At 36.1% G+C, this 15,679-nt stretch overlaps 1 protein-coding gene across 2 annotated transcripts in view; it reads left to right on the top strand.

The window, feature by feature from the left end:
- Nucleotides 1–15,679, top strand: part of CD163L1 (CD163 molecule-like 1) — an 83,861-nt gene that overhangs the window by 9,936 nt on the left and 58,246 nt on the right. For both annotated transcript variants that reach the window (XM_011952574.1, XM_011952564.1), the window contains exon 4: nucleotides 288–608. In XM_011952574.1, the coding sequence (XP_011807964.1) occupies nucleotides 288–608 (321 nt within the window). The remainder of the gene's footprint in view (nucleotides 1–287; nucleotides 609–15,679) is intronic.

Here is a 15,679-nt window from a genome sequence, read left to right as displayed (position 1 = left end):
ACAGAACAAATATTTTCTGAAAAATGAGGTATAAAATTAAAGCAAAACGATAAAGAATATCATGCTAATGATTGATTTTTTCACCTAGGATTTTTGTGTGTTTGCTTGTGTATTTGTGTTTAGAAAAGTCTCACCTACCCCTCCTATAAGTATTTTCAGTTAGGTTTTTTTTATTTTATTTTTGGTAACTTCATTCATAACAGGGCTATCTTCTAAGAATCCTTTTGATTTTATTTCAGGTTCAAAATTGAATCAATTTTTCATATGTCTGCTTGTCTTTCTCATAGGTGAAGCCAATCTGGGTTTGAGGCTAGTGGATGGAAACAGCTCCTGTTCAGGGAGAGTGGAGGTGAAATTCCGAGAAAGGTGGGGGACTATATGTGATGATGGGTGGAACTTGAATACTGCTGCCGTGGTGTGCAGGCAACTAGGATGTCCATCTTCTTTTATTTCTTCTGGAGTTGTTGATAGCCCTGCTGTATTGCGCCCCATTTGGCTGGACGACATTATATGCCAGGGGAATGAGTTGGCAATCTGGAATTGCAGACATCGTGGATGGGGAAATCATGACTGCAGTCACTATGAGGATGTCACATTAACTTGTTATGGTAAGAGCCCAAGACGTGTAGAAGAAAGGAACAATTTGTTTAGAAATAGTACGTATGGAAAGAAGAAGGTCCATCATTCTCTGGAGAAGAGTTTTCTCTGGTTATAACAAAGTTTTGTTACCCCTGAAATTGCTCCATTCTGGAGTTTTCCTAAACACTCTTCCTAAAACTGCTCTTCCTAACAAATGTAAAGCACATTCTGAGTTTTAATATTTCCGATTACTCAGCAGTATTCCATAGGCTGATCACATCTTTTTTCTAAAAACCTTTTTCAAATAACTTCTTGACATAATATCATATTTTCCCCTTCTTTCTCTGAGGTCACTCATTCTTAGTCTAGTTTCCCCACTTTACTAATTCTTTCCAGCTACCAAAACTTAGATTTCATCAGGACTAAGTCCCTAATCTCGCACTACACTCTTTCCCTTGGCAATTTACTTTCTTAGCTTAACAAAAATTCCACACCAGACACCTCCTAAGAGCTCTAGATACATATATCCGTGTGCCTACGAATGGTCCAAAATGTACCTGAAACTTCACGTTTCCAAAAGTAAGCTTATTATCCTTGTTTACTCATCATCCTAAGCTCAGTAAATAGTATTACTTCCCACTTGATTGTTCAAGTCAGAAATCTAAGGGATCACTTTTTTTTTTTTATACTTTAAGTTCTAGGGTACATGTGCACAATGTGCAGGTTTGTTACATAGGTATACATGTGCCATATTGGTTTGCTGCACCCATCAACTCGTCATTTGCATTAGGTATTTCTCCTAATGCTATCGTTCCCCCAACCCCCCACTCCCCGCACGGGCCCCGGTGTGTGATGTTCCCCGCCCTGTGTCTATGTGTTCTTGTTGTTCAACTAGGGGATCACTTTTAAGTCCTTCATTTCTCTGTTAGCACACTATATTCATTACATGACCAGATGGAAATGATTATACTATTTAAATATTTTAAAATGTGGCTTCTTGCCCAGGCTAGAGTGCAGTGGTACAATCTCTGCTCACTGCAACCTCCGCCTCCTGGGTTCCAGCTATTCTCCTGTCTCAGCCTCCTGAGTATCTGGGACTACAGGCACCTGCCACCATGGCCAGCTAAAGTATTTTTAGCAGAGGTGGTGTTTCACCATATTGGCCAGGCTGGTCTTGATCTCCTGACCTTGTGATCTGCCCGCCTCAGCCTCCCAAAGTGCTAGGATTACAACCATGAGCCACCACACCCAGCTGAAGAATGTGGCTTCTTTTCACCATTTTCATTGCTATCAATATAAACCAAGCAACAATCACTCACCACCTCTAAGAAGTCACTATGGAAAGCAACGACCTCTCCCCAGTGGCTTCTCTGCAGTCGTTACAAACACCTTCAAATCCATTCTCCACACTGCAGCGGAAGTGATGTTTTTTGAAGCACATTTATTTGACCTTAAAGTAATATAGGGAATTTCTTATTATCTGCAAGATGTTGCTACTCTCTCCTCTTTTCTGCTTGATCTCTGTTGCGTTCTTTCATGTACATGATATTTTCCATCCCACCTCAGAACATTGAGACATTCTTTTCCTCTAGGTAGAAAAAAACTCTTCCTCCTTCATTTCTCTTAGCTAAATTTGGTTATCCATTAACATCATCTTAAAGAACATTTCCTCAGGGAAGACTTCCTCAAATGTAAACATATCCTATTCATATGCTGTGATGGCACTCTGTCCTAATTCTTCATGTGTTAATAACATTTTAGTTATTTAATTTCTTGCCTTCTCTCAAATATGCTAATACCAGAGGGATGGGAATTATTTTAAACTTATTTATTCCTAACAATTAGCATAGTTTTCAGCAATTTTATGTGATCTATACATGTTTATGTTTTAACTGGTTAATTTATTAGAAACTTGGGAAAGTGGAAGAGGCATAGAAAATATGATGTCTTTGTTCCTATTCTTAAAATCCAGTTCCTCCCTATCATTTTTTTACGTTTGGAATTTCAGGAAGATACAATATTCTTTAATTTCTAAGTGATCTGTCTCCTACTGGCTGACAGAGTTCTTACAAAAAGTGAATAATAATCTGAAAGAACTTAAAGTCTTGGAGTAGTTCAAAGTCAGGAAGAGTACTTAGAACCTTCTGTAAAGTCTTCTAATTTCTTCTATTTTTTCTTCTACGAACATCTACAGGTTTGTAAACTCCAATAAATGTTTTGAAATAAAGATACAAATTAGTATCAGATTATTTAATAGGATGACTTACTTAATGTAAGTCTTTAGAATTGGGTTACTGAAATCTGAGGTCTTAAAAGCAGTTTTTCAACAAACAGTATTTCAGAGGGACAAACCCAATTCTCCTGAAGTAAGAAAGGACTTGGTGGCCTCCAAGGGTAGAGAAAACATTGGAGTAGCTGTAACTTAATGAGGAAGGTTGCGTGATAGTTGATGAAGCTGAGGGCTTGTACTCAGAGACTGGGGAGCTATGGCAAGAGTTTTAGACTTTATTTTAATAGCCAAGGGTATTCTTTGAAGGGTTTTATGCAAATAATTACCATAATAAAATTTGATTGTTATAATATCATGTGGACTAACTGAATGAACAATAGCTTTTGAGAGCCAAGTTTGGATGCAGAGACACGAGTTAAGAAGACCCTGAAGGAGGTCAGGTAAGACATGATAGTGGTTTGACTAGGGCTAAAATAGTTAAGATAGAGATAAGTGGATGGATTGGAGTTATAATTACACAGCAGCTTTGATAGTACCAAGAGAAGTGAAAAAAGAGGTGAGAAAGAAAGAAGGGTAAGAATTTTTCCCAAATTTCTTATGTGTACAGCCTTGTAGCTAGTAGTACCATTTAAAAGCAAGATGCTAAGAGTGTTAGAACATTTTTGAGGTACTTGGAAAATATGTAGGTGGATATTCCCACCGGAAATTCTCAGAAGAAATGTCTGAATTAGAGATATAAATTTAATATCAGCATATCAGCAGTGCTTGAGGACTTTGCAGTTGATAAAATCTTGGGAGATTTTAGAGGAATTAAGACAGATATGATTTTGTGGTTTACAAATTTACTATAAAGATAAATCCAAGGAAATTCTTAAAACATTTTTGATAACTTGCAGTAATGCCTACTGAAGTGGACATTTTATTTTGATTTATAAATGTCATAATAGCCCCTAAGAATTCTATTATTTAACCTAAAATGTGTTTTAATTGTTACATGGTTTGAAAACATTTCTCAGCCGGGCGCGGTGGCTCAAGCCTGTAATCCCAGCACTTTGGGAGGCCGAGACGGGCGGATCACGAGGTCAGGAGATCGAGACCATCCTGGCTAACACGGTGAAACCCCGTCTCTACTAAAAAATACAAAAAAAAACTAGCCGGGCGAGGTGGTGGGCGCCTGTAGTCCCAGCTACTCGGGAGGCTGAGGCAGGAGAATGGCGTAAACCCGGGAGGCGGAGCTTGCAGTGAGCTGAGATCCGGCCACTGCACTCCAGTCCGGGCGACAGAGCGAGACTCTGCCTCAAAAAAAAAAAAAAAAAAGAAAACATTTCTCCTCATGACAAAATGGGGAAGATAAAAGTATCCAGTTACAATTTCAAATTTGAGATAATACCCTTTATTTTACATAGTTTTTTCTTGTTTATTAAACTTTGCTACACATATCTTCTGATTATGTTTAACAATTTTGGCACATAACACAATATTGTATATATAATCATATTTTTAAGTCGGTTTTTGTAGAAGAAACTCAGATTAAATAATTTGTTATTTATATTTTTACATTGGTATTGACACCTATAGACTAGTTTGATTGGATTACTTGAGTCTGCAAACATAATTTATTTAGTTCTTCCAGCTACCTGAATGTGAAAGGAACATCAGCAGCAGAATTAGCAAAAGTTAGTTTTATATTTTCACTACATTTAAGTGACCACAAATGTCCCCCAAAGTGCAAAATAGAGTATCAAATTCTCGCCAAAATTACGGCTATTGAAAGCAAGTAGTAATGATGAGGGTGGTATATAGGTCTAGAAACAAAAGAGAACAAAGGGAAATCAAGTCTAGGTTTGATACAGTACAACTGAATGGGAGAATGAAGAAGTGAGGAAGGGGGCTTTAGTCCAGAAGCTGGTAAATCATATGAAAATACTGGCTTACAGTGCGAGAATACTACTCTGAGTGGAGAAAGGAACTACAGAGATAAGTGATAAGTGACAAAGAGATGATTTTCTAGGGCTTTTTCTTGTTGTGTACTAGACACAATGACTGATTCTGTGAAAAATAAGAAAAAGGTATGTGTTACATATTTTGTCCTCAAGGAACTAATAATCTACTGGGCAAACAGTATGAATACATGCCATCTAAAGAACATTGAAAGTGAACGTATATTTCACACTAAATAGATTCCATTGACTTAAAAAAATTTTTTTTATCAGTACAATTGTCTATGTTATGTAGCTAAATACAATTCTCTACTCCTAATTTTACTCCTTATTTTAGTTTCTGGATGATAGTTAAAACCATAAAGGGGATATCTTGGCAATCAAAATAGTCTTGGATTTTACAGTTTTATTTAAAGGTGTTTGGCTTCAGTTACAGATTTTTCAGTTACAAAAACCCAGTTTTGCCAAGGGCAACCAGACATTATCTGATTCAGCAGAATTTATCTGTTACTAAATTTATAATACAATGACATATAAACAAAGCTTCAAATTATTGTTTTGCAATTAGCAATATAACTATCAAGTAGGCCAGAATGTTTTTGAAAATTGGTCAGAATATACACTCTTCATAGGAAATTTATTATATAATTGTATAATAAGTTTGATGAGACTTAACTAAGAACAAAAGAAGCAAGGGAAGTAAGTTATAATTAATCATTGACCAGCACCATTAAATACAGACAGTCTGAAACCTCTATAACTTGAAAGGATGCCTGCATGAGGGGAATGGATTGTCATGTTCACTGAACAAGAATCACATTCGCAAGTATGACATTGTCAAATTCTTGCTATCTGGCCTGCCTTTATCATTTTATTAAAGCCCTTAAATGAGTTTGTTTGACATGTAAAAAGCTGTACATATTTAATATATACAACCTGATGAGTGTAAGAAAAACTGTAAACCCATGAAACCATCACCACCATCAAGGCCATAAGAATATGCATCACTTCCCAAAGTTTCTTCTCACCCCTTTTATTATTAATTTTTTGATGGTAAGAACATTTAACATAATACCTACCTTCATAGCTGCTTTTAAGCATGCAGTACAGTATCTGTAGGTCTTTTGAGGTAGAATGAACATTTTAACAATATTAATTCTTTTAATCCATAAACATGGGATATCGTTCCATGATTTTTATCAATGACTTCTGGTTTTCGGAATACAGATATTTCACCTCCTTAGTTAAATTTACTCCCAGGTATTTTATTCTTTGTGATGCCCTTAAAATGGAATTGTTTTCTCAATTTTTTTTCCAGGCAGTTTGTTGTCAGTATATAGAAATGCAACTTTTTAGGCCCAGCACTGTTGCTCACGCATGTAATCCCAATACTTTGGGAGGCCGAGGCGGGCAGATCACTTGAGATCAGGAGTTCCAGAGCAGCCTGACCAACATGGTGAAACCCCATCTCTACTAAAAATACAAAAATTAGCCAGGCCTGGTGGCACATGCCTGTAATTCCAGCTACTTGGGAGGCTGAGGCAGGAGAATTGCTTGAACCTGGGAGGCAGTGAGCTAAGATCATGCCATTGCACTCCAGCCTGGGCAACAGAACAAGACTCTGTCTCAAAAAAAAAAAAAAGAAAAAAAGAAAAAGAAAAAGAAATGCAGCTGCTTTAAACAATATTTTCTGTATCCTGCAAATTTACTGAATTTATTTATTAGTTCAAGCATTTTTTTTTTAAATCTCTACAGTTTACTGTATATAAGGTCAAGTCATCTGAAAACATAGATAACCTTCTTTCTTCTTTTGCAATTTGAATGCCTTTTATTTCTCTTGCCTGATTGCTCTGGTGAGGACTTTCAGTACTATATTGAATGGAAGTGGTTGAGTATCCTTGTCTTGTTACTAATCTTAGAGAAAAACTTTTTAGCTTTCACCACTGAATATAATGTTAGCTGTGGGCTTGCTCTATCTGGTATCTATTACATTGAAGTACATTTCTTTTGTACCTAATTTGTTGAGAGAGTTTTGTTTGTTTGTTTGCTTGTTTGAGACAGAGTCTCGCTCTGTTGCCCAGGGAGAATTTTTATCATGAAAGAGTGTTGAATTTGTTTTCAACATTCTTTGAAAACGTTTTCAATTTCTTTGAAAACGTTTTCAAATGTTTTTTTCTGTATCAATTGAGATGATAATATGATTTTTATCTTTCATTCTATTAATATGATGTATTCTATTTATTATTTTCTATATGTTGAACTGTTGTTGCATCTCAGGGATAAATCCCACTTAATTATGGCTAGTGATCCTATTAATATGTGGTTGAATTTGGTTTGCCAGTTGCTAGTATTTTTTGAAGATTTTTGCAGCCGTTTTTATAAAAGATATTTGTAGTTTCCTTTTCTTATGGTGTCCTTGTCTGACTTTGGTCTCAGGGTAATGCTGACCTCTTCAAATGAGTTTGTAAGTATTTCCTCCTCTTTGATTTTTTGGAAGACTTTAAGAACTATTGGCATTGATTCTTCTTTAAATGTTCGATCGAATTCACTTGTAACATTATCAGGTCCTGGGCTTTTTCTTATGTGAAGACTGTTGATTACTGATTCAATCTCCTTATTTATTATTGGTCTTCTCAGATTTTCTGTTTATTTTTGAATCAGTCTTTGTAGATTGTATGTTTCTAGGAATGTAACTATTTCTTCTAGATTATACAATTCATTTTTAATAATTGTTTTAGTAATATTTTATGATTGTGTTTCTGTGGTGTCAGTTATAATGTTTTCTCTTTCATTTATTTCATTTATTTGACTTTCCTCTTTTTTCACAGTCTAGCTAAGTCTGTCAATTTTGTTTTTTTTTTAAAAAAGCTCTTAGTTTTGTTAAAATTTTTGTTTTTATAGTCTCATAGATTTATTCTCTAACATTTATTATTTCTTTTCTTCTGTTGACTTCAAGCATAACTTGTTCTTCTTTTTCTTGTTCCTTGAGTTGTAAAGTTTGGTTGTTTGAGATCTTTCTTTTTTTCTTAACATAGGTGTTTATCACTGAACTTCCCTCTTAGAACTGCTTTTTCTTCGTTTCATAAGTTCTGGCATGTTTTGTTTCTATTTTTGTTTGTCTTTTTTTTTTTGAGACAGAGTCTCGCTCTGTCGCCCAGGCTGGAGCACAGTGGCCGGATCTCAGCTCACTGCAAGCTCCGCCTTCCGGGTTCACGCCATTCTCCTGCCTCAGCCTCCCGAGTAGCTGGGACTACAGGTGCTGCCACCACGTCCGGCTAGCTTTTTTGTATTTTTTAGTAGAGACGGGGTTTCACCGTGTTAGCCAGGATGATCTCGATCTCCTGACCTCGTGATCCACCCGTCTCGGCCTCCCAAAGTGCTGGGATTACAGGCTTGAGCCACCGCGCCCGGCCTATTTTTGTTTGTCTTAAGATGCTTTTTGATTTCTCTTTTAATTACTTCTTTGACCTATTGACTGTACAAGAGTATAATATTTAATTTCCACATATTTGTGAATTTCTCAACTCTCCTCTGTTACTATTTCCAGTTTCTAAACCATTGTAGCCATACGTGATACTTGACATTATATTAATCTTGTTAAATTTGTTTAGACTTGTTTTGTGGCCTAAAATATGATCTGTCCTGGAGCATGATATGTGCACCCTTTAAAAGAAGCTATATTCTGCTACTTTAGATGGAATGTTACATATGTGTCTGTTAGGTTCCTTTAGTCTATAGTGTTGTTCAAGTCCACTATTTCCTTATTGATTTTCTGTTTGAATTATCTGTCCATTTTTGAAAATGGAGTATTAAAATCCCTACTATTATGTATTACTGTCTATTTCTCCCTTTCAGTCTCTTAATATTTGCTTTACATGTTTAGGTGCTTTGACAGGGGCTCATATATATTTTTTCTTGTTATATCCTCTTGATGAATTAACCCCTTATCATTATATAATGGACTTCTTTGTCTCTTTACAATTTTGGACTTAAATCTATTTTGTCAGATATAAGCATAGATGCTCTGGCTTACCTTTGGTTGCCATTTACATGAAATATGTTTTTTCATCTCTATTTTCAGCCTATGTGTGTCCTAAAACTAAAGAAGTGAGTCCCTTGTAAGCAGCATATATTTGGAGCATGTTTTTTCTTAATCCATTCAACCACTCTGTCTTTTTGTTTATTTATTTATTGTTTACTTTAAGTTCTGGTACACATGTACAGAACATGCAGGTTTGTTACATGGGTATACATGTGCATGGCAGTTTGCTGCACCTATCAACCCGATTTTGGGGGAATAGGTGGTGTTTGGTTACATGAATAAGTTCTTTAGTAGTGATTTCTCAGATTTTGATGCACCCATCACCTAAGCAGTATACACTGAATCCACTGCGTAGTTTTATCCTTTACCAACCTCCCACCCTTTCCCCTAAGTCCCCAAAGTCCTATTTATTTATTTATTTTTACTTTAAGTTCTGGGATATGTGTGGGGAACATGCAGATTTGTTACATAGATATACATGTGCCATGGTGGTTGGCTGACCTATCAATCTGTCATCTAGGTTTTAAGCCCCACATGCTTTCGGTATTTGTCCTAATGCTCTCCCTCCCCTTGCCCCCCATTCCCAGACATGCCCAAGTGTCTGATGTTCCCCTCCATGTGTTCATCTGTTCTCATTGTTCAGCTCCCACTTATGAGTGAGAACATGTGGTGGTTGGTTTTCTGTTCTTGTGTTAATTTGGTGAGAATGATGGTTTCCAGCTTCATCCATGTCCCTGCAAAGAACATGAACTCATTCTTTTTTATGGCTGCATAGTAATCCATGGTGTATATGTGCCACATTTCCTTTATCCAGTCTATTATTGATGGGCATTTGGGTTGGTTCCAAGTCTTTGCTTTTGTAAATAGTACTGCAATAAACATGTGTGTGCGTATGTTTTTATAGTAGAATGATTTATAATCTTTGGGTATTTACCTAGTAATGGGGTTGCTGGGTCAAATGGTATTTCTAGTTCTAGACCCTTGAGGAATCGCCGCAGTCTTCCACAATTGTTGAACTAATTTACATCTCTACATCCTCGCCAGCATCTGTTGTTTCCAGAGTTTTTAATGATCGCCATTCCAACTGGTGTGAGATGTATCTCACTGTGGTTTTGGTTTGCATTTCTCTGATGACCAGTGATGATGAGCTTTTTTTTATATGTTTGTTGGTTGCATAAATGTCTTCTTTTGAGAAGTGTCTGTTTGCATCCTTCGCCCACTTTTTGATGGGGTTGTTTGCTTTTTTCTTGTAAACTTGTTTAAGTTCCTTGTAGATTCTGGATATTAGCCCTTTATCAGATGGACAGATTGCAAAAATTTTCTCCTCTTCTGTAGGTTGCCTGTTCACTCTGATGATAGTTTCTTTTGCAGAGCAGAACCTCTGTAGTTTAATTAGATCCTATTTGTCAATTTTGGCTTTTGTTGCCATTGCTTTTGTGTTTGAGTCATAAAGCCTTTGCACATGACTATATCCTGAATCGTATTGCCTAGATTTTCTTCTAGGATTGTTTATGATTTTAGGTCTTACATTTAAGTCTTTAATCCATCTTGAGTTAATTTTTGTATAAAGTGTAAGGAAGGGTTCCAGTTTCAGTTTTTCCGCATATGGCTAGCCAGTTTTCCCAGCATCATTTATTAAACAGGGAATCCTTTACCCATTGCTTGTTTTTGTCAGGTTTGTCAAAGATCAGATGGTTGTAAATGTGTGGTGTTATTTCCGAGGCCTCTGTTCTGTTCCATTGGTCTACATTTCTGTTTTGGTACCAGTACCATGCTGGTTTGGTTATTGCCTTGTAGTGTAGTTTTGAAGTTAGGTAGCATGATGCCTTCAGCTTTGTTCTTTTTCCTTAGAATTGTCTTGGCTATACGGGCTCTTTTATGGTTCCATATGCAATTTAAAGTAGTTTTTTCTAGTTCTGTAAAGAAAGTCAATGGTAGCTTGATGGGAATAGCATTGAATCTATAAATTACTTTGGGCAGTATGACCATTTTCACAGTATTGAACATTTTATCCATGAGCATTGAATGTTTTTCCATTTGTTTGTATCCTCTCTGCTTTCTTTGAGCAGCAGTTTGTAGTACTCCTTGAAGAGGTCCTTCATGTCCCTTGTAAGTTGTATTCCTAGGTATTTTATTATTTTTGTAGCAATTGTGAATGGGAGTTCACTCATGATTTGGCTCTCCACTTGTCTATTATTGTTGTATACGTATGCTTGTGATTTTTACACATCGATTTTGTATCCTGAGACTTTGCTGACGTTGCTTATCAGTTTAAGGAGATTTTGGGCTGAGACATGGGGTTTTCTAAATATACATCATGTCATCTGCAAACAAAGACCATTTGACTTCCTCTCTTCCTATTTGAATACGCTTTATTTCTTTCTCTTGCCTGATTGCCCTGGCCAGAACTTTCAGTACTATGTTGAATAGGAGGGGTGAGAGAGGGCATCCTTGTCTTGTGCTGGTTTCCAAAGGGGATGCTTTCAGCTTTTGCCCATTCAGTATATTGGCTATAGGTTTGTCATAAATAGCTCTTATTATTTTGAGCTGTCTTCCATCAATACCTAGTTTATTGAGAGTTTTTTTGTTGTTGTTGTTTTGTTTACCATGAAGCGGTGTTGAATTGTATCAAATACCTTTTCTGCATCTTTTGAGGTACTCATGTGGTTTCTGTCATTGGTTCTGTTTATGTAATGGATTACATTTATTGATTTGTGTATGTTGAACCAGCCTGGCATCCCAGGGATGAAGCCAATTTGATCGTGGTGAATAAACTTTTTTGTGTGCCGCTGGATTCAGTTTGCCAGTATTTTATTGAGGATTTTTGCGTTGATGTTCATCAGGGATATTGACCTGAAATTTACTTTTTTTTGTTGTGTCTCTCCCAGGTTTTGGAATCAGGATAATGCTGGCCTCATAAAATTGAGTTAGGGAGGAGTGTCTCTTTTTCTATTGTTTGGAATTGTTTCAGAAGGAATGGTACCAAATCCTCTTTGTACCTCTAGCAGAGTTTGGCTGTGAATCCTCTGGTCCTGGGCTTTTTTGGGTTGGTAAGCTATTAATTAGGGTCTCTTTTTCAGAATTTGGTATTGGTCTATTCAGGGATTCAACTTCTTTCTGGTTTAGTCTTGGGAGGATGTATGTGTTCAAGAATTTATCCATTTCTTCTAGATTTTCTAGCTTATTTGTGTAGAGGTGGATATAGAGTTCTCTGATGGTAGTTTGTATTTCTGTGGGATCAGTGGCGATATCCCCTTTATCATTTTTATTGTGTCTATTTGATTCTTCTCTCTTTTCTTTCTCATTAGTCTGGCTAGCAGTTTATCTATTTTGTTAATCTTTTCAAAAAACCAGCTCCTGGGTTGATTGTTTTTTGAAGGTTTTTTTTTTGTGTCTCTATCTCTTTCAGTTTTGCTCTTATCTTAGTTATTTCTTCTCTTTTGCTAGCTTCTAAATGTGTTTGCTCTCCTTCTCTAGTTCTTTTAATTGTGATGTCGGAGTGTCAATTTTAGATCATTCCTGCTTTCTGATGTCGATTAATGCTATAAAGTTCCCTCTTAACACTGTGTTAGCTGTGTCCCAGAGATTCTGCTACATTGTCTCTTTGTTCTCATTGGTTTCAATGAACTGCATTATTTCTGCCTTAATGTTGTTATTTACTTAGTAGTCATTCAGAAGCAGGTTGTTCAGCTTCCATGTAGTTATGTGGTTTTGAGTGTGTTTCTTAATTCTGAGTTCTAATTTGATTGCACTGTGGCCTGAGGGACTGTTTGTTATGATTTCCATTCTTTTGCATTTGCTGAGGAATGTTTTACTTCCAATTATGAGATTGATTTTAGAATAAGTGCTATGTGGTGCTGAGAAAAATGTATATTCTGTTGATTTGCTGTGGAGAGTTTTGTAGATATCTATTAGGTTTCCTTGGCCCAGAGCTGAGTTGAACTCTTGAATGTCCTTGTTAATTTTCTGTCTCGTTGATCTTTCTAATGTTGAAAGTGGGGTGTTAAAGTCTCCCACTATTATTGTGTTGAAGTCTAAGTCTCTTTGTAGGTCTCTAAGAACTGGTTTTATGAATCTGGTGCTCCTGTATTGGGTGCACCTGTATATATATACACACACACACATATATGTATATATAAAAATATATACATGTATATATGTACACATGAATATATATGTACATACATATACACACATGCACATGCATATATACATATATACATATATGTATTATACACATGTATATGTATATACATATACATATATACATACACATATACATACACGCATGTATATACATATATACATACACGCATGTATATACATATATACATACACATATGTATGACTCTATCCAATATACACATATACATACATGTATGTATATATGTATATATGTTTACATATATGTATTACACACAGTATATATACATACACATATACGTATATCTATGTATGCATGCATTATACATGTACACATGTATTATACATGTGTATAATACATATATATGCATGTCCGTAACACATATGTATACACATATGTATATACATACATGTATATGGATATACATGTCTATACATATGTATATGGATATGCATATATGTATGAATATATGTATATACATGTATGTATATAGCATATTTTATTTCTAATTCAGCTTATTTGGATCTTATATATACATGTGTATGTGTATATATACATATGTGTATATTTATATATTTTTATATATATTCTTATATATATGATAGCTCTACTTATTGCATTATTCCCTTTACCATTATGTAATGCCTTTCTTTGTCTTTTTTGATCTTTGTTGGTTTAAAGTCTTTCTATCAGAGACTAGGATTGCAACCCCTGCTTTTTTTTTGGCTTTCCATTTGCTTGGTAAATATTTCTCCATCCCTTTATTTTGAGCTGATGTATGTCTTTGCACATGAGATTTGTCTCTTGAATATAGCACACCAATGGGTCTTGACCCTATCCAATTTGCCAGCCTGTGTCTGTTAATTGGGGCATTTAGCCCATTTACATTTAAGGTTAATATTGTTATGTGTGAATTTGATCCTGTCATCATGATGCTAGCTGGTTATTTTGCACATTAGTTGATGCAGTTTCTTCATAGTGTCATTGGTCTTTATATTTTTGTGTGTTTTTGCAGTGGCTGGTACTGGGTTTTCCTTTCCATATTTATTGCTTCCTTCAGGAGCTCTTGTAAGGCAGGTCTGGTGCTTGTCTGTAAAGGATTTTGTTTCTCTTTCATCTATGAAACTTAGTTGTGCTGAATATGAAATTCTGCAATGAAAATTCTTTTCTTTAAGAATGTTGAATATTGGCCCCCAATCTCTTTGGGCTTGTAGGGTTTCTGCAGAGAGATCTGCTATTAGTCTAATGGGCTTCCCTTTTTGGGTAACCCGACCTTTCTCTCTGGCTGCCCTTAACAGTTTTTCATTAGTTTCAACCTTTGGAATCTGACGATTATGTATCTTGGGGTTGCTCTTCTTAAGGTGTATCTTTGTGGTGTTCTCTGTATTTTCTGAATTTGAATTTCAGCCTGTCTTGCTAGGTTGGGGACATTCTCCTGGATAATATCCCAAAGAGTGTTTTCCAACTTGGTTCCTTTCTCCTCATCACTTTCAGGTACACTAATCAATCATAGGTTTGGTCTTTTCACATAGTCCCACATTTCTTTGAGACTTTGTTCATTCCTTTTTAATATTTTTTCTCTAATCTTGTCTTCACGCTTTATTTCATTAAGCTGATCTTCAATCTCTGATATCCTCTCTTCTGCTTGATCAAGTTGGCTATTGATACTTGTATTTGCTTCACGAAGTTCTTGTGCTGTGTTTTTCAGCCTCATCGGGTCATTTATGTTCTTCTCTAAACTGATTATTCTAGTTAGTAGTTCTTTAACATTTTTTCAAGGTTCTTAGCTTCCTTGAATTAGGTTAGAACACGCTCCTTTAGCTCAGAGGAGTTTATTACCCACCTTCTGAAGCCTCCTTCTGTCAGTTCATCAAACTCATTCTATGTATGTATATACATATGTATATACGTTTATATACATGTGTGTATAATACATATATACAAACTCATTTATGCCCTTGCTGGAGAGGAGTTGCAATCATTTGGAGAAGAGGTATTCTGGTTTTGGGAATTTTCAGCATTTATGCACTGGTTTTTCCTCATCTTCATGGGTTAATCTACCTTAGATCTTTGTGGCTGAAGACTTTTGGATGGGGTTTCTGTGTGGACGTTCTTTCGTTGATGTTGATGTTATTGCTTTTTGTTTGTTAGTTTTTTCTTCTATCAGTCATGCCCCTTTTCTCCAGGTCTGCTGCAGTTTGCTTGGGCTCTACTCCAGACCCTATTTGCCTGGTTATCACCAACAGAGGGTGCAGGAAAAATATTGCTGCCTGCTCTTTCCTCTAGAAGCTTTGTCCCAGAGGGCACCGGCCTGATGCCAGCCTGAGCTCTCTTGTATGAGGGGTCTGTCAACCCCTGTTGGGAGTTCTCTCCTAGTCAGAAGTCATGGAGTTCAGGGACCCCCTAGAGGAGGCAGTTTTTCCCTTAGCAGAGCTCAAGCGCTGTGATGGTTGAATCCTCCTTGTCAGGATCTGCTGCTCTATTCTCCATTATATCATTCCTATACCTTTGCATCTTCATAGCTTAGTTCCCACTTATGAGTGAGAACATACAATGTTTGGTTTTCCATTCCTGAGTTACTTCACTTAGAATAATGGTCTGCAATTCCATCCAGGTTGCTGTGAATGCCATTATTTCATTCCATTTTTATGGCTGAGTAGTATTCCGTGGTGTATACATAGATATAGATATAAATTGTGATATATATATCACAATTTCTTTTTTTTTTCTTTTTTTTTTTTTTT

The sequence above is a fragment of the Colobus angolensis genome, unplaced genomic scaffold (assembly GCF_000951035.1).
Source record: "Colobus angolensis palliatus isolate OR3802 unplaced genomic scaffold, Cang.pa_1.0 Scaffold11, whole genome shotgun sequence".
Lineage (NCBI taxonomy): Eukaryota > Metazoa > Chordata > Mammalia > Primates > Cercopithecidae > Colobus > Colobus angolensis.
This window is presented reverse-complemented; position numbering and strand designations above follow the sequence as displayed.